This window comes from Ranitomeya variabilis, chromosome 4, assembly GCF_051348905.1.
Source record: "Ranitomeya variabilis isolate aRanVar5 chromosome 4, aRanVar5.hap1, whole genome shotgun sequence".
NCBI classification, from domain to species: domain Eukaryota; kingdom Metazoa; phylum Chordata; class Amphibia; order Anura; family Dendrobatidae; genus Ranitomeya; species Ranitomeya variabilis.
In genome coordinates this window covers 603,378,558-603,396,337 of record NC_135235.1, presented here as the reverse complement: position 1 = coordinate 603,396,337, position 17,780 = coordinate 603,378,558, and the positions used below count along the sequence as shown (strand labels likewise).

At 48.2% G+C, this 17,780-nt stretch overlaps 1 protein-coding gene across 1 annotated transcript in view; it reads right to left on the bottom strand.

The window, feature by feature from the left end:
- The window catches only part of ARFGEF2 (ARF guanine nucleotide exchange factor 2), an 85,678-nt gene that overhangs the window by 2,243 nt on the left and 65,655 nt on the right, over positions 1 to 17,780 (bottom strand). Inside the window, exons 31-38 of the mRNA XM_077253296.1 lie at positions 16,707 to 16,842; positions 15,253 to 15,391; positions 15,119 to 15,173; positions 8,610 to 8,724; positions 1,778 to 1,917; positions 1,311 to 1,479; positions 915 to 1,053; positions 678 to 795 (exon numbers count right to left, since the gene is read on the bottom strand). Of these exons, the coding sequence (XP_077109411.1) occupies positions 678 to 795; positions 915 to 1,053; positions 1,311 to 1,479; positions 1,778 to 1,917; positions 8,610 to 8,724; positions 15,119 to 15,173; positions 15,253 to 15,391; positions 16,707 to 16,842 (1,011 nt within the window). The remainder of the gene's footprint in view (positions 1 to 677; positions 796 to 914; positions 1,054 to 1,310; positions 1,480 to 1,777; positions 1,918 to 8,609; positions 8,725 to 15,118; positions 15,174 to 15,252; positions 15,392 to 16,706; positions 16,843 to 17,780) is intronic.

Below are 17,780 nucleotides of genomic sequence, written 5' to 3'. Positions count from 1 at the left end.
TGGATTTTGTTTTAGGGTGATCAATGTATGACAAAAAGTAACCTGGCAAAATGAATGACAGAACAATTACAGACATAACAAACTTGTTTAGTTTTTGTGAGTGATAAAAACTGAATTTTATATGAAAGAAAAAGTTCTTTAGTGATTACCCTATGAGATAGGCGTCTACCCTATGGGATAAATAATTGTATATACATTGATAGATTGGACATTTACAATGGAACAATACCAAATATGCAAATTTTGCACTTTTTATTTCTAAATTTTTGTATTGGTAAAAGGAGGGTGATGCAAACTTTTTTTTGTACATTTTTTAAATACTTCTTTTTATTTTAGTACCCCCTCAGGCACTTGAATCTATTATTGACTGATTGCTCGTACTATATACTGCAGTACAATGGTATTGCAATATATAGTGAAAAATACGGTCTCCTCGAAAGTGCGGTCAGTGACTGTGCTTCACAAAAGTACCAAGCTGGCGGCAACAGAGGCTTTCAGCAGACCCTCAGCTGTTGTCACAAACCATTGACCCGCCATTGCATTGGGGGCAGGACTGATGGACACCCAACTGGGATCGCACAGTTTAAAGGCCCCGTGAGAAAGTGGAGTATTATAGGGGGACGGTACAACTGTTTGCTCACTATTTCAGAAATGTATAATACAAAGGATCAGCATACCTTCTCATCACTAACTTTGAGGGTTTTGGTCAAAAGTAACAGCAGTAGATTGGTCCAAGCCTCTCGATGACTTTCAGAATTTACAGTAATAAAATAAGCTAGGGCTTCGCTGCACACACTGTAAAGACAGAGACAGACGTGAGAGAAGGAGAAAAGTCCATCCACTGTGGCCTCTACTTTTGGATTCTCCCCATCTGGTTGAGGATGATGGGACACTTGGGTTATCACAACTCTTACTTTAGGAGTCTCTGCTCTATATCCTCCCAGGAATCTCTGCGCCGCTCATCTGTGTACATGCGGAACAGGATCCGTAAACAGCAGGCGAGGCTACTGGTCTCTTGCTTCAATAGATTAGGCTTGGACTTTCCTTTAAACCCTAAAGAACAGGAGGTGGTTACAGTACCAGCTAAAGGGCAGAGGTCTTGGCTCAGTGGCAGTGAAAATCCACAAAGAAAAACGCTTATGCCCCAATCACCAGACCGGAAAGTGAAAACACTTTTCAGTAATGGAGGATAGGACTGGTCATGTAAAGGTATTGCTGGACTTGTCTTTGAAAGCGCTACATGTGCATACAAATAGTTTGGAGTGTGAAATTCTGCTGACAGATTCCCTTTATGTCCTGTGCTGCCATACCTGCTCTCCACAGCGCTGTCCTCTGCTCATTATTAGAATTAAAGGCTTTGGCAAACGAGTGGGATTCTTGGAGACAATCCAGTAATTTAAAGAGATGAGGCGTGGACATGAATTTGTACATTCCTTGGTCTTCATATTCAGCTTGGAAGTCTTCGCCCACTGTATCCCTCTGTATAAGAAACATGGTGTAACTATAGCGTGACCCATATCCCCTTATTAAAACATTACCACCATATATATGCATCCCGACCCATAACCATCTAGTATAAGGATATATCCATCCAGACCCATCTCTTCTAATATAAGAATTGTATATATCCATCTTGTCTGACATACACTATAGGGTGATGATCATATCAGGCCTGACCCATCCCCCCTCCAGTATAACTATTCTATATCTCCATTTCTAGCCCATATAAAGACATTAAACCCAGAATCCTATAGACTACTGCATATTAAGGTCTGACCTGTGCTGCAGCCAGATGTTCAGCATCCTCTTTTTTGCTGGTACTTGGAAAAAAGACAATATTATCGATGGTCTGGATGAGTTCAAGCTGCACAACGCACTTTATAAGGAGCCCAGCAAATAACTTCTGGTCAGCAAGTCCTGAGCAAAGACAGAAAAGTGACAAATTAGCGGCCTGTCACTATACAGGATGGAGGGCAAATCCCACACAGCACACTACACAGATGGACTGCTTATGGCATCAGAGGGAGAGGGTAGACTATGCTCTGTATGTGACACCAGAGGAAGAGTGTAGATGGTGCCATGTATGCGACATCTGAGCGAGAGGGTAAACTGTGCTCCACATGGGACACCACAGGGAGACAGCAGATTATGTGCCATATGCGATAGCTGAGAGAGACGGTAGATTGTGCTCCATATGTGACACCAGAAAGAGAAGGTAGATTGTGCTCCATATGTGACACCAGAGGGAGAAGGTAGACTGTACTCCATATGTGACACCAGAGGGAGAAGGTAGACTGTACTCCATATGTGACACCAGAGGGAGAAGGTAGACTATGCTCCATATGTGACACTGGTGTGAGAAGGAAGACTGTACTCCATATGTGACACCAGAGGTAGATGGTAGACTATGCTCCATATGTGACACCAGAGGGAGACGGTAGACTATACTCCATATGTGACACCAGAGGGAGAAGGTAGACTGTACTCCATGTGACACCAGAGGGAGAAGGTAGACTGTACTCCATATGTGACACCAGAGGGAGAAGGTAGACTGTACTCCATATGTGACACCAGAGGGAGAAGGTAGACTGTACTCCATATGTGACACCAGAGGGAGAAGGTAGACTATGCTCCATATGTGACACCTGAGGGAGAAGGTAGACTGTACTCCATATGTGACACCTGAGGGAGAAGGTAGACTGTACTCCATATGTGACACCAGAGGGAGAAGGTAGACTGTACTCCATATGTGACACCTGAGGGAGAAGGTAGACTGTACTCCATATGTGACACCAGAGGGAGAAGGTAGACTATGCTCCATATGTGACACCTGAGGGAGAGGGTAGACTGTACTCCATATGTGACACCAGAGGGAGAAGGTAGACTGTGCTCCATATATGACACCAGAAAGAGAAGGTAGACTATACTCCATATGTGACACCAGAGGGAGAAGGTAGACTGTGCACCATATGTGACACCAGAGGGAGAAGGTAGACTATGCTCCATATGTGACACCAGAGGTAGACGGTAGACTATGCTCCATATATGACACCTGAAGGAGAGGTTATAATGTGCTCTATATGTGACACCAGAGGGAAACTGTAGTTTGTGCTCGATATGTGACATCTGAGGGTGAGGGTAAATTGTGCTCCTTATGTGACACCACAGGGAGACGGTAGACTATGATCCATATGTAATATAAGAAAAAAGGGAGGAGTTGGAGTGGCACCACAATAATAATACCTAATAAATAGACAGGCCAGTGTGCCCTATAGCAAAAAGAATATGAACAAAAAGAAAGGCAAAGGATTGGCACCAGGGAACCCAATAATAAAAGGCATATGGGAGAGGCAAGTCATGAAAAACTATCTTTATTGTATATAAAGTGCAAAAAGAGAAGGACAGAACATCTAAAAAGGTGGACAAATCAGGGGAAACAAACCACCAAATCACCTGTATCAAACAATATCACACACAGAAGGATCCAACAACAGGAAACAGTCCAACAGTAATACAAGTTATACATGAATTGCTGAAAGTACATAACATAATATATGGCATTTAAATTTGAGGCAAAAGAGGCTTCTTGGAGGACTCCGATGTCCTCAGTTTTTCATTCCCCTATGTCCCATACACATAAAGAGGATTTCAACACATTGTCTGCACAACCTCTTAATTTGCGTAAAACCTACATTAGGGTCTGGTGGAATGCTGAAGTGAACCTGTCAGCAGGATTGTGCTCAGTAACCTACAGACAGTGTCAGGTCAGCGCCGCTTTACTGAATAAAATGATACCTGGGTTGATGAAATCAGTCTTGCGGGTGTTGTTTAATCTTTATTTGTAGTTTTCAGTTAATGATATGTTTGTGCTTCGGGGCGGCCAGCGGGGGGTCTGCATGTGGGGCTCTGATTAGGTATTTTCATCAGTATGGCTTCTGACAGGCCCACTATTTTACATACTGCATAGAATTATGGTTTTGAAAAAAATATATAATTACATTAATCAGGCAGGTGGTGGAACCTGCGCAGTAGCATCTTTCCTATAGATGCTTCTGCGTTGATGCCACCATCTTAATATAGCCTAATTTTTTTTTTTCGGCACAAAAATGGCGCCTGCACCATTTTGTTTAAAGGGCCACTGTCACCCCCTCCAGCCGTTATAAACTAAAAGAGCCACCTTGTGCAGCAGTAATGCTGCAGTCTAACAAGGTGGCTCTTTTAAGGAGGAGCCACAGTTAATCTTTTTCAGATTATGCATAGTGTCGCCTCCTAGTGGACAGCAGCATAACACCCATGGTCCTGTGTCCCCCAATGAGGCGACAGAGTAAAAGCGTTTTAAAATTTGTCCTAAATACCTGTCTTTAGACCTGGAGGCGGTCCGAAGCCTCCTCTGTGAATCTCCCAACGGCCGTCACTCTTCTCTTCTGGGGATGTGGTCGTCGCCCCCTTCGCGCTGTTTCTTCTTAAATCCGGCGCCTGCGCTGTGCGTGCCTGTGACAGGCGCAGTCTTCATTGTCCGTCATAGGTCAGATGCAGGGTGCCTGACTGCGCCTGTGCGGGCAGTGCGGCCACCCTGTTGCTGAATCCCCACCCCGCACTGTGTTATTCATTATGCACAGTGCGGGGCTGGGGTTCCTGGACATGCGCACTGCGCTGTTCAGATGCTCCCCCGGTCCCCCGCCTTCCAGCGTTGCCGTAATATACAGGTTTCCTTGCCAGCGTTTGGAATGAAGCAGCCGCAAATAACAACGCTGGAAGGCGGGGGAGCTGGGGGAGCGTATGAGCTGGGGGAGCGTCTGAACAGCGCAGTGCGCATGCCCAGGAACCCCAGCCCCGCACTGTGCATAATGAATAACACAGTGCGGGGCGGGGATTCAGCAACAGGGTGGCCGCACTGCCCGCACAGGCGCAGTCAGGCACCCTGCATCTGACCTATGACGGACAATGAAGACTGCGCCTGCCCCAGGCAGGCACGCACAGCGCAGGCGCCGGATTTAAGAAGAAACAGCGCGAAGGGGGCGGCGACCACATCCCCAGAAGAGAAGAGTGACGGCCGTTGGGAGATTCACAGAGGAGGCTTCGGACCGCCTCCAGGTCTAAAGACAGGTATTTAGGGCAAATTTTAAAACGCTTTATTGAGGGAATAGCTGAAGCAAAAACTAAAAGAGCCACCTTGTTAGACTGCAGCATTACTGCTGCACAAGGTGGCTCTTTTAGTTTATAACGGCTGGAGGGGGTGACAGTGGCCCTTTAAGACTTTATGTTTGTTTTTTTTTTACAACAAAATTATGTTTCTAAGTAACATGAAAAATGCTATACTATCCACCTTATGCTACAGCGCAGGCGCCGCCTGCCTGATTAATGTAAATTATTTTTTTAAACCATAATCTATGCAGTGTGAAGAATAAGGGGCAGATCAGTGAGGGATCAGTGACCTGCTATAAGCCATACAGATGAATAACTAATCAGAGAACCCAAATCAGGCCCCGACCACAGGCTGCCCTGAAGCACGAGCATGCCATTAACTGAAAACTACAAATAAATATTAAACAACCACCACAAGACGGATGTCACCGACCAAGGTATCATTTTAATCAGTATAATGGTGCCAACCTGACACTGTAGGTTACTTGTGCACAATCCTGCTGACAGGTTCCCTTTAATAGCTTGGAGGAGTATGATAAACTATCTATTATACCTACAGGGTTACGGGTGCAAATTTTTTCAGCATGGGAGGAGGATACAGAATTTAGCACAGTCTGGGAGAGGGGCTTATACAATGTTCACGGATTATTATTACCAAGATAGTTGAACATGACAGGTCCCTTTTAGCTCAGATCAAGGAACAGATCAAAATCTGTGACCATAAACTTAACACCTTTGATTTAACTACATTAGTACAACCGTTCCAAACTAAACTTAAGGATATTACTGAACATTATGAGCAAGATATTATAGCTGGGAAAAAGAAAAAGTTTCATAGAGACGGAACAGACTTTGAAAAGTAATTAAATGGACCCATTCGGGTAACAGGAGGACTGGATTCCTTAAGACTAAGGCTAATACAGATCCTGAGGAGGGAGTGCCACGTCCAGTGATTTTTTATCGATTATATATATATATATATATATATATATATATATATATATATATACACACATGAGCAAGCAAGAAAGCATATCAAACGCAGAGGTCGCAAATGGAGGAAACAGAAGAACCCTAAGAAACAGAACATATTCCCCTTTGTACAATCGATACAGTGGCAGGATCAAGCAAACATGCTGAATAACACTTGTGCCACTCAGATGACTTACAGATTATCAACCTTTTCCGGATCATGTACTTTCATCACAAAAAAGAGGTCAGTTTTTGAAAAAGAGTTTACTTTATCCACTATGTGGATATTGGATAAATTCACATTCAAAATATTTATACCATTTCTGCAGGATATGTTGTGCATCCATTCATACCCCTGATGAAGCCATTGCGTGTGGCGTAACGCGTAAGGCTTGACATTCTCTCACTCTGCGATTCTACTTGATCACTCTGCCGAGCTTTCCCTTCTAGGTGAATAGTCAGTTCCTTGATCTGACCTTTACTATTATGGGCATTTATTTCTTGGGATAGCTTGTTCTCATCTGATTACTCTGGATTGGACTTGCCACTTGGCATATTATTCTTGATTGATATGTTATAAATAGTGTTGAGCATTCCGATAATGCAAGTATCGGGTATCGGCCGATACTTGCTGTATCGGAATTCCGATACCGAGATCCGATATTTTTGTGATATCGGGTATCGGTATCGAAACAACATTAATGTAAAAATGTGTAAAAGAGAGAATTAAAATAAAAAATATTGCTATACTCACCTCTCCGACGCAGCCTGCACCTTACCGAGGGAAGCGGCAGCGTTCTTTGTTTAAAATTCGCGCTTTTCTTTCCTTTACGTGAGTCCCGGCTTGTGATTGGTTGCGTGCCGCCCATGTGACCGGCACGCAACCAATCACAGCAAGCCGTGACGTAATTTCAGGTCCTTCAGGATTTTAAAATTACGTTCCGGCGTTGTGATTGGTTGCGTCGCAGTCACATGGGAGACGCAACCAATCACAGCAAGCCGTGACGTAATTTCAGGTCCTTAAGGATTTTAAAATTACGTCCCGGCTTTGTGATTGGTTGCGTCGCAGTCACATGGGAGACGCAACCAATCACAAGCCGTGACGTCACGGGAGGCTGGACACGCGCGCATTTTAAAATGGGCGCGTGTCCAGCCTCCCGTGACGTCCCGTCTTGTGATTGGTTGCGCCGCGATCAACCAATCACAAGCCGGGAGGCTGGACACGCGCCCATTTTAAAATTTTAAAATGCGCGCGTGTCCAGCCTCCCGGCTTGTGATTGGTTGACCGCGGCGCAACCAATCACAAGCCGGGACGTCACGGGAGGCTGGACACGCGCCCATTTTAAAAAGCGCGCGTGTCCAGCCTCCCGTGACGTCACGGCTTGTGATTGGTTAATGGCGGCCATGTTGCCGGGACGCGGACCAATCACAGCAAGCCGTGACGTAATTTCGTCACGGCTTGCTGTGATTGGTCCGCGTCCCGGCAACATGGCGCCGTGACCAATCATAAGCCGGGACGTCACTGGAGGCTGGACACGCGCGCTTTTTAAAATGGGCGCGTGTCCAGCCTCCCGTGACGTCCCGGCTTGTGATTGGTTAATGGCGGCCATGTTGCCGGGACGCGGACCAATCACAGCAAGCCGTGACGTAATTTCGTCACGGCTTGCTGTGATTGGTCCGCGTCCCGGCAACATCGCCGCCCTGACCAATCACAAGCCGGGACTTCACGTAACCAAGTAAAAGCGCGAATTTTAAACAAACAACGCTGCCGGTTCCCTCGCTGAGGTCCAGGCTGCGTCGGAGGGTGAGTATAGCGATATTTTTTATTTTAATTCTTTCTTTTACACATTTATATGGATCCCAGGGCCTGAAGGAGAGTTTCCTCTCCTTCAGACCCTGGGAACCATCAGGAATACCGTCCGATACTTGAGTCCCATTGACTTGTATTGGTATCGGGTATCGGTATCGGATTGGATCCGATACTTTGCCGGTATCGGCCGATACTTTCCGATACCGATACTTTCAAGTATCGGACGGTATCGCTCAACACTAGTTATAAACATTGGGCAGAGTCATACTTGTATGCATATCTGTATTGTATTATGTATTAACAGCAATTCATTTAGATCTTGTATTACTGTTTGACTGTTTCAAGTTATTGGTTGCTTCTATGTGGGAGATTGCTTGATATAGGTGGCTTGTTTCCCCTGGTTTGTCCACCTTTTTAAATGTATTTATGTCCTCATTTTGCACTTTATATACAATAAAGATAGTTTTTCATCACTTGCCTCTCACATAATGCCTTTTATTGTGATTATTATTGGGTTCTCTGGTGCCAATCCTATGCTCCATCCCATATGTGACACTTAAGGGAGAGGGTAGAATGTGCTCCATATGTGACACCGGAGAGAGGGCGAGCTATGTATTGTAGAATACACAACAAAGGGAAGACGTGAAAAGTATATTATACCAGAGCGAGAAGATAGACTCACTTTCATTGGGCTTCCCCCTCCAGTTCTCTTCGGTGGTATTGGACAGCTGGCTGTGAGCCCTCTCCGAGGGATTCCTGTCCTGACTGCTTATTGACTGACGATCTATATCCAGATCCTGTGGAGGAGACAAAATAATAATAGGCACACAAAAAAAAGGAGATTTTTGTGTACTCACCGTAAAATCTCTTTCTCTTAGCCTCTAATTGGGGGACACAGGACCATGGGTGTTATGCTGCTGTCCACTAGGAGGCGACACTATGCATAATCTGAAAAAGATTAACTGTGGCTCCTCCTGTGCAGTATACACCCCTGGACGGCATCAGCCTTCTCCAGTTTTGTGCCAAAGCAGTAGGAGGAACGTAACATGAATAACATAATTATGCCTGTAAGAAGGCAACTATGTACGAGCTCAAGAAACAATATGAGAACTCAACAGTTACAACAGCCCGGAAAGGGCAACAGGGTGGGAGCTGTGTCCCCCAATTAGAGGCTAAGAGAAAGAGATTTTACGGTGAGTACACAAAAATCTCCTTTACTCTGTCGCCTCATTGGGGGACACAGGACCATGGGACGTCCTAAAGCAGTCCCTGGGTGGGAAGCAATGGACGAATATTGTGCAGACAGGCCCGTACACTTAGGGCACCGCCGCCTGCAGGACACATCTACCCAGGCTCGCTGAGGACTGGGTATGAACCCTGTAGTGTTTAGTAAATGTGTGTAAGCTAGTCCAAGTGGCCGCCTTACACACTTATTGTGCCGAAGCCTGGTGCCGAATGGCCCAGGAGGCCTCTACCGCCCGTGTAGAGTGTGCCGTAATACCGGCTGGAAGAGGAGGATTCTTAAGGCGGTACGCCTCTTGTATGGTGGATTTGATCCACCTGGCAAGAGTAGCTCTTGGAAGCTGGCCTACCCTTGTGGCCGCCTTCCAGAAGGAGGAAAGGAGAATCAGACCTCCGGAAGGACGCAGTCCTAGACACGTATATACGCAAAGGCCTGACAAGGTCAAGCGTATGCAGAGCCTTCTCCACTCTATGAACCGGAACCGGACAAAGGGATGGTAGTGAAATTTCCTCATGGAGGTGGAAGTCTGACACAACCTTCGGAAGGAAGGATGGGACCGTACGAAGAACTACCTTGGCCTGGTGACAAGCCAGGAAAGGCTGTCTGCATGAGAGTGCTGTCGGTTCAGACACCTTGCGTAGCGAGGTGAGTGCCACCAGGAAAAAAACCACCTTCTGGGAAAGAAGGCGGAGCGGGACCTCCTTAAGGGGTTCGAAGGGTGGTTCCTGCAATGCTGTCAGGACCAGGATGAGGTCCCACTTTTCTAGTGGTCGTCTGTAGGGGGGAACCAATCGGGGAACCCCCTGAAGGAAAAGGCCTTACTTGCGGCTTGGTAGCAATGCGCTTTTGGAAAAAGCACTGAGAGGGCTGACACCTGGCTTTAGGCGAGCCCAATGACAGACTGGCTTCCAGACCCGCTTGGAGAAAACCAAGAGCTTTGGGTAGGGAATAAGGGAGTGGAACCTAGCCACGAGATTCGCACCAGGTAAAGAAAACTTTCCAGGTACGGTAATACATCTTGGCAGAGGCTGATTTCCGTGCTCTGATCATGGTTGCAACGACCTCTGTCGAGAACCCTGCCTGGGTTAGAACCCAGGTCTCAAGGGCCACGCCATCAAGTTGAGAGCCCTTGAGTTCTGGTGGTAGAACGGCTCTTGTGATAGAAGATCGTGGCGGTCGGGGAGACGCCAGGGGGCGTCTGCTGTGAGTTGTACGATGTCGGCGTACCATATGCGTCTGGGCCAGTCCGGTGCAATGAGGATAGTTGAAACTCCCTCTTGTTTGATCTTCCTCACCCTCTGGATATCAGGGGGAGAGGTGGAAAAAATATACAGAAGCTGGAACTGAGTCCAGTCCTGAACCAGAGCGACTGCTCCGAGCGACCGCGGATCGTGAGTTCAGGCAATGAAGTTGGAGACCTTGGCATTGAAATGGGATGCCATTAGGTCCACATCCGGGGTCCCCCAGCGGAGACAGATCTGATGAAAAATTTCGGGATGGAGAGACCACTCTCCCGAGTCTATTCCTTGTCGGCTGAGGAAGTCTGCTTCCCAGTTGTCCACACCCGAACGTGGACCGCCGAAGGACCGACCCTGTGTCCTCCGCCCAGCGGAGGACATATGACACTTCCCGCGTCGCTTGGGTACTGCGGGTCCCCCCTTGATGAATCACATATGCCACAGTCGTGGTATTGTCCGACTGTATCCTGATGTAAGAGGCTGCCAGTAAGTGATGGAAAGCCCTCAATGCCAGAAGGATGGCACGAATTTTCAGGATGTTGATGGGCATGGACGCTTCCGCTGAGGACCACTTGCCCAACAGGAGCCCACAGCTGAGCCGGGGTCCCTGGATGCAGGCGCAGTGTGCTGGCCTATTGCTTGGAGGTGTAGGATGCTGCCTGTACAGGCCCTACCTGAGGTGTCTCAACCTATACCCCCAGAGAGGGAAAGGGAAGGTGCTATTGTCACCTTCAGGGGCCTTTATCCTCGCCTCGACCTCAACCCAGAAACCAAAAGGAATTGGGGAAGGGAGTCTCGACTTCGAACCAGCACCCGAGGGACTGGGGAAGGAGCAGCATGGGGAATAGCCATCTCAACTTCAACTGGGCACCCCATAATAGGGGGCCGAGGAAGGAGCCATGCCGGGAGTCTCACAAGAGACCCTCTTTTCTTCATCTGCTAGTCGGAGGGCCAGTGCCTTGTCCTTGGGAAGGAGCACTAGACCCCTGGAAGTGTTGAATAACATTCCCAGGAAGGTCAGGGACTGACTCGGAGTTGGTGATGACTTTGTAGGTTGATTAACCAGCCCATACGACTGAGAGTATCGGTTGTGATTGAGACGCTGAGCTCGCAAACCTTGAAGGTGGGAGCCTTGATGAGTAGATCGTCCAGGTATGGAACGACTACTATGCCTCTGGAATGCAGGACGTCCATGGTTGCTGCCATGACCTTGGTGACACTCTGGGAGCCGTGGCGAGTCCAAAGGGGAGAGCCACGAATTGGTAGTGGTCCTGGCCTATTGCGAACCTGAGAAACCTCTGATGGGCAGGTGCAATGGGTATATGCAGGTATGCGTCTTGTATGTCTAAGGAGGCGAGATATTCTCCCTTCTCCATGGACGCAGTGATGGACCGAAGGGACTCCATGCGGAAGTGACGGACCCGTACATATTTGTTGAGCTGTTTTAGGTCTAGTATGGGCCGTACGCTGCCTCCTTTCTTGGGAACTACGAACAGAGTGGAGTAGAACCCTCGGAAGCGGTCGGTCGTGGGTACCGGTACTATGACTCCTGATTAATAAAGCGAGGAGACCGCTTGGTGGTAGGCTCGAGCCTTGGCTGGCAGTTTTGGGGGGACAGAGAGGAAGAACCTGTCCGGTGGGTTGGAGGTGAAGTCTATTTTGTATCCGGAAGACACTAGTTCCATGACCCACCTGTCTTCTGTAATAGGCAGCCATACTTGATGAAAGAGCAAAAGTCGGTCGCCTACCGGTGTGGTGTCTTCCGGAGTCCGTAAGTCATGAGGAAGAGAAAGTCTGAGATTTTCCTCCTCTGGGCTTAGACTGGCCTGCTTTTGACTGCCAGGTCTTGTCCGACCTTTGCGTCGATCGTGAGTTGTCCCTGCGTGGGGAACGGTTACGATTTTGTACTGGACGTGAGAGACGGACCAGCCGGAGGAATTCCGAAAGGATCGGAATCGAGTTTGGTTACGCTTCTGGTAAGTGCGTTTAGGTTTCAGTTGGGGAAGAGAAGTACTCTTACCCCCTGTGGCGTTGGATATCATAGTATCCAACTGTTCACCGAAAAGTCTCCCACTGAGGTAGGGGAGGTGCGTGAGGGACTTCTTTGAGGCTGCGTCCGCTTTCCATTCCCGCAGCCAGAGGATACGCCTGATGGGGTTTGATGCTATCCCCGCGACTCCCCTTGCTGAAACCAGAGCTGCATGGAGCATGTAATCTGCTACAACTGCAATTGAACCGCTTGGTCCGACAGTTGAGGAGCGGATGCTTGGAAGGCTTGTAGATTCTTTGCCCAGGCCAGGATGGCCTTGGCAGCCCAAGCTGAAGCGAACGCAGGAGCCATGGATGCCCTTGCTGCCTTGAAAATTGAACGAGCCATGCGTTCTACCTGCCAGTCTGCTGCGTCCCTGAGGGTTGAGCTATCTGGCGGTGTAAGGAGGGTCTGTGCTGCCAGCCTAGAGACTGGGGGATCCACTTCAGGTGGATCTGTCCATTCCTTGGTGTCCTTCTGTGGGAAGGGGCACCTCGCCTCCAGATATTTGCGATTAGCAAATTTTTTCTCAGGCTGTGAGAGCCGTTTTTTTTTTTTTTTTTTTTTTTTTTTTTTTAAGGATCGCCTTAAACTCTGGTGGTTAGAGAAAACCTTAGGCGGCTTCATAGGTCCTTCAAAGGAAGTCTGATGTTCCGGGGCCTCTGATGGCGGATCAGAAATGACCAGCACCCGATGGATGGACGATATTATGTCCTCAACTAGCGCTGTATTGCTAGGAGGGATCAGGGACCCCTCCGTTTCTCTGTCTGAGTCAGAGACGCAGATGCCTTCCGAATCCTGTGTATCACTGAGGCGTCCCCTGCTAGGTGAGCAGGGGAGGAGACCTTCTCTGGTTGGGGATTGCGGAGATCTGCATTGTCTGTCCCTGGAATGGGACGGTCTAGATGACCTGGAGCAACGGTGTCTCTCCCTAGAGGGGGATGACCGTGTGCTATGGGATGACGCAGATGGACTTGATGTATGGATCCGCTTGCGTCGTGACCTAGACGTGGATGTGCCAGGGGCATCTTGTTCCTGAGTCAAGCTCTCCCTTTGCTGGGTAACGTTCATAGCCGGGGCATGACCCTGCAGAGCCTGAAGCAATGTGGAAGTTAGGTTATCTATAGACTGCGTCATAGATTGCGATATCTGAGTAGCCCATTCCGGTGTGGCATTAGACACCGAGGCATTGGCAGGGGCTTCTTGTATACAGTTCTGACAATGCGGGTACGTGCTGCTACTGGGGAGAGCGGTCCCGCAGGCTGTGCAGAATGCATAATAGCAGTCCTGCCTGGTTCTCTTAGACCTTGAGCCCGGCATAGTGCACAGAGTGCAGAAGTGCTGCCAGCAGATGGACCTTACAGGGGTAGAGAACCTACAGGGGAGCCTTATAGGTAATATGGATTCACAGCTGAGTAAAGATAACCCAGCTGTGATCTTACCCCACCAGTGTACCCCTAGGTCCAGCGCCGAAAATCCACAGTCCTGTGTCCCCCGGAGACTGGCTGCCTGGTCCTGGTCCTGCAGACCGGGAGATGCAGGGTTAATCTGCAGCCGAAAATGGCTGCAGAGACAGAGGAGAGAGGAGGAGAAGGGGGCGGAGAGCTGGGAGAAGGGGGCGGAGAGCTGGAAAAAGGCGGCAAGGCTATAAAAAACCCGCCCTTTCTGTCTCGATCCGCCCCTTGTATGACACTGTAGAGTGTCATATTTGTCATCCGGGGGGCGGGCCGGGGGGCGGAGAGGAGGCTGCTGCTTCAGCTAGGCCGAAGCCGGGGCCTAAATTAGATGCCTGAGGCCCAGAAGGGCTCCAGGCCGGCGCGAAAGTCCGGGAGGGGGTCGGATCTGAACCGGACCCCTCCGGATTTGAAGGCAGGATGGCGGTGGGGCTATAAGCGGAAGGGGGAGCCCGGCTGGGGTCCCCCTGAGGCAGTATAGAGCTGGTGCTGCCGCAGAGACAGGGACGCAGGGAGCCCTGTGTCTGTATGTGCCATGCCTGCCTGCACTCCCCCCGGCCCCAACAGGAGCCCGCAGCTGGGCTGGGTTCCCTGGATGCAGGCGCAGTATGCTGGCCCATTGCTGGGAGCTGTAGGATGCTGCCTGTACAGGCCCTACCTGAGGTGTCTCAGCCTAATACCCCCAGAGGGGGATAGGGAGGGTGCTTTTGTCACACCTTCAGGGGCCTTTATCCTCGCCTCGACCTCAACCCAGAAACCAAAAGGAATTGGGGAAGGAGGGGGGTCTCGACTTCGAACCAACACCCGAGAGGTTGGGGAAGGAGCAGCATGGGGAATAGCCATCTCAACTTCAACTGGGCACCCCATAATAGGGGGCCGAGGAAGGAGCCATGCCGGGAGTCTCACAGGAGACCCTCTTTTCTTCATCTGTAATCCCATCGGAAAACGGGAAACGGAGTAAAAATCTTTAGGTGTGCCTCCTTTGCGACACTAAGCAAAAACTGGAGAAGGCTGATGCCGTCCAGGGGTGTATACTGCACAGGAGGAGCCACAGTTAATCTTTTTCAGATTATGCATAGTGTCGCCTCCTAGTGGACAGCAGCATAACACCCATGGTCCTGTGTCCCCCAAGGAGGCGACAGAGTAATAAAAAATAACCAAGAAAACCATAAAGTCAGTCCCTTAACAATACAACCGGAGAGAAAACACACAATGTCTTAAACTCACATAGCGCCTATCCGAGGTATCATCTTCCATCCCAGATGGTCGCCATGTTAATAATCTAGAGAAAAAGAAGCAGCTCTGATAAATGGACTTCACATCCCTCCAGCACCATGTGAAGATGATGGTCTGACACTTACACACTTGGGATAGTGGTCCTGAAGATATCCAACATGCAGGAACACGTCTGATCCCAGACCTTAGGACTAAACTTCTCTCCGTTCAGTATGACCAGGTTCTCTAGGCAATTGGTGCCCGATCTCGCCAGCTGCTCATTATCTGCACAGCATAGAGAAGGATAAGCAATGGATAGAACCATGAGGAGTTCCTGCTGCTGGTTCCAGTAGACAATTGCCTCCATGTGACATACGGACCAGTAAACAGCAAAAAACATCTCCCACCTTAGGCCATGTGCACACGTTCAGTATTTTTCGCGTTTTATCGCTATAAAAACGTGATAAAAACGCGAAAAAAACGCTAACATATGCCTCCTATTATTTACAGTGTATTCCGCATTTCTTGTGCAAATGTTGCATTTTTTTCCGCGAAAAAATCGCATCGCGGAAAAAAAAGCAACATGTTCATTAAAAATGCGGAATTGCAGGGATTCCGCACAACTAGGAGTGCATTGATCTGTATACTTTCCGCACGGGGCTGTGCACACCATGCGGGAAGTAAGCAGATTATGTGCGGTTGGTACCCAGGGTGGAGGAGAGGAGATTCTCCTCCACGGACTGGGCACCATATAATTGGTCAAAAAAAAAGAATTAAAATAAAAACTAGTGATATACTCACCTTCGATGTCTTCCCGCCTCTCCGCTGCATGCTGCCGCTTCGGTTCCTATAGCTGGTGTGCGGTGAAGGACCTGCGATGACGTCGCGGTCCTGTGATTGGTCGCGAGACCGGTCATGTGACCGCTCACGTGACCGCGACGTCATGGAAGGTCCTGCGCACACACACCAGCTATAGGAACGGACGCCGCTGAGGAGATCAGCTGTCTGCAGGTGAGTATAAGCATTTTTTTATTTTTTTTATTATTTTTAAACATTCTATCTTTTACTATAGATGCTGCATAAGCAGCATCTATAGTAACAAGTTGGTCACACTTGTCAAACAGTATGTTTGACAAGTGTGACCAACTTGTCAGTCAGTTTTCCAAGCGATGCTACAGATCGCTTGGAAAACTTTAGCATTCTGCAAGCTAATTACGCTTGCAGAATGCTAAAAAAACGCGAAAAAAACGGGAAAAAAAACGCAAAAAAAAATGCGGATTTCTTGCAGAAAATTTCCGGTTTTCTCCAGGAAATTTCTGCAAGAAATCCAGACGTGTGCACATACCCTAACTCTGAACCAGCCTATTCCACACATCATACATTCAGCATGAACACACTTACACAGTGATGCATTGGCCTGCCATCTCCCCATCAGTTTTCCATATAACAGACACCTACAGAGTTACATGGCCACATCTCCACCTGTGATTATCAATCCCCCTCCTATGTATGTAGGCAGCAGGAGTGAGCACTATTGATAAATGTGCACAGAACCTACATGAGAATAAAACATGAGAAGGACAAGCAGGGAGGTTCGCACCTTGTTTCACACACCAGTGTAGCTGGGTAAGGATATCCGAGAGCAGAACGCTGTTCAGGGCCTCATAGAATTGGGTGAAGACATCACAAATTGCATAGAGAGCGTGGTTACAGGTTGTAGTCATCCACTCCGATTTCTACAATAAGGAAAAAAAAAAAAAGGATTTTTGTTCCACCTGTACAAATCACTGTCATTGAATAGAGTGGGGGTCACAGGACTGTGGGTAAACGCCCTGCCACTATAAGGATCAACAGGAAGAGAAAAAAGCATTGGCTTCCTCTGTTGGGCTACACCCTCTGCTCGGACACCAGGAAGCACATTTTAGTGTTAAAAGCAGTAGGAGAGCAACTTTAAAACAAACAAACAAAAAAAAACTGTAAAATTGCACACAAAGAAAAAAACAACAAAAAAAAAAAACCAGAACATAACACAACCTGAACCTGAAGAAACACACATAAGCCACAGGAAGCCAAAGTGTATGTATTCCACCAGAAAGGGATTTTATCATAAGGGCAATAATCCATGTTCTTCCGTTCCAAGCTGGCATCGGCAGGCACCATAGAGTGGATTTTGTGGAATTTGGCAAAGATGTGAACGAAAGCCCTCAGGTCCCACCTACCGAGAAAGTGATTGGGGTAACACCTTCATGCAGTGGAGAGTTTTGTGGCCTTGAGGTGGGCCTGCCAGGAAATAATTTAGGTTTGTATAAGGGCTTCATAGGAAGAGAAGTCAAAAAGGGAGAGAAGCTTCTGGAAGCGTCTAGATGGCTTCGGGTATTTACATTTCTGGAGAAGCAGAGCACTCATGCCCCTAATAGCATCCCTGATTACTTTATCTTGTCGCTTTCCAAAGAACTTGTCTCGTATGAAAGGGAATGCAGTTAGGGCCTGTGTGGACGCAAGGTCAGAGAACTAGGATCTGAAACAAGTGACGCAACAAACAGCTACCAAATTGGCTGCACTGAGGGCTGCAGGATGTGCTGACCAAGGGAATCCTCTCAAAGGAATTTTGATAGGTGAAGCAAAAGGGAAGCAATGCCCTCCTAAGGACCACCTGAAAATAAACCCTGGTGAT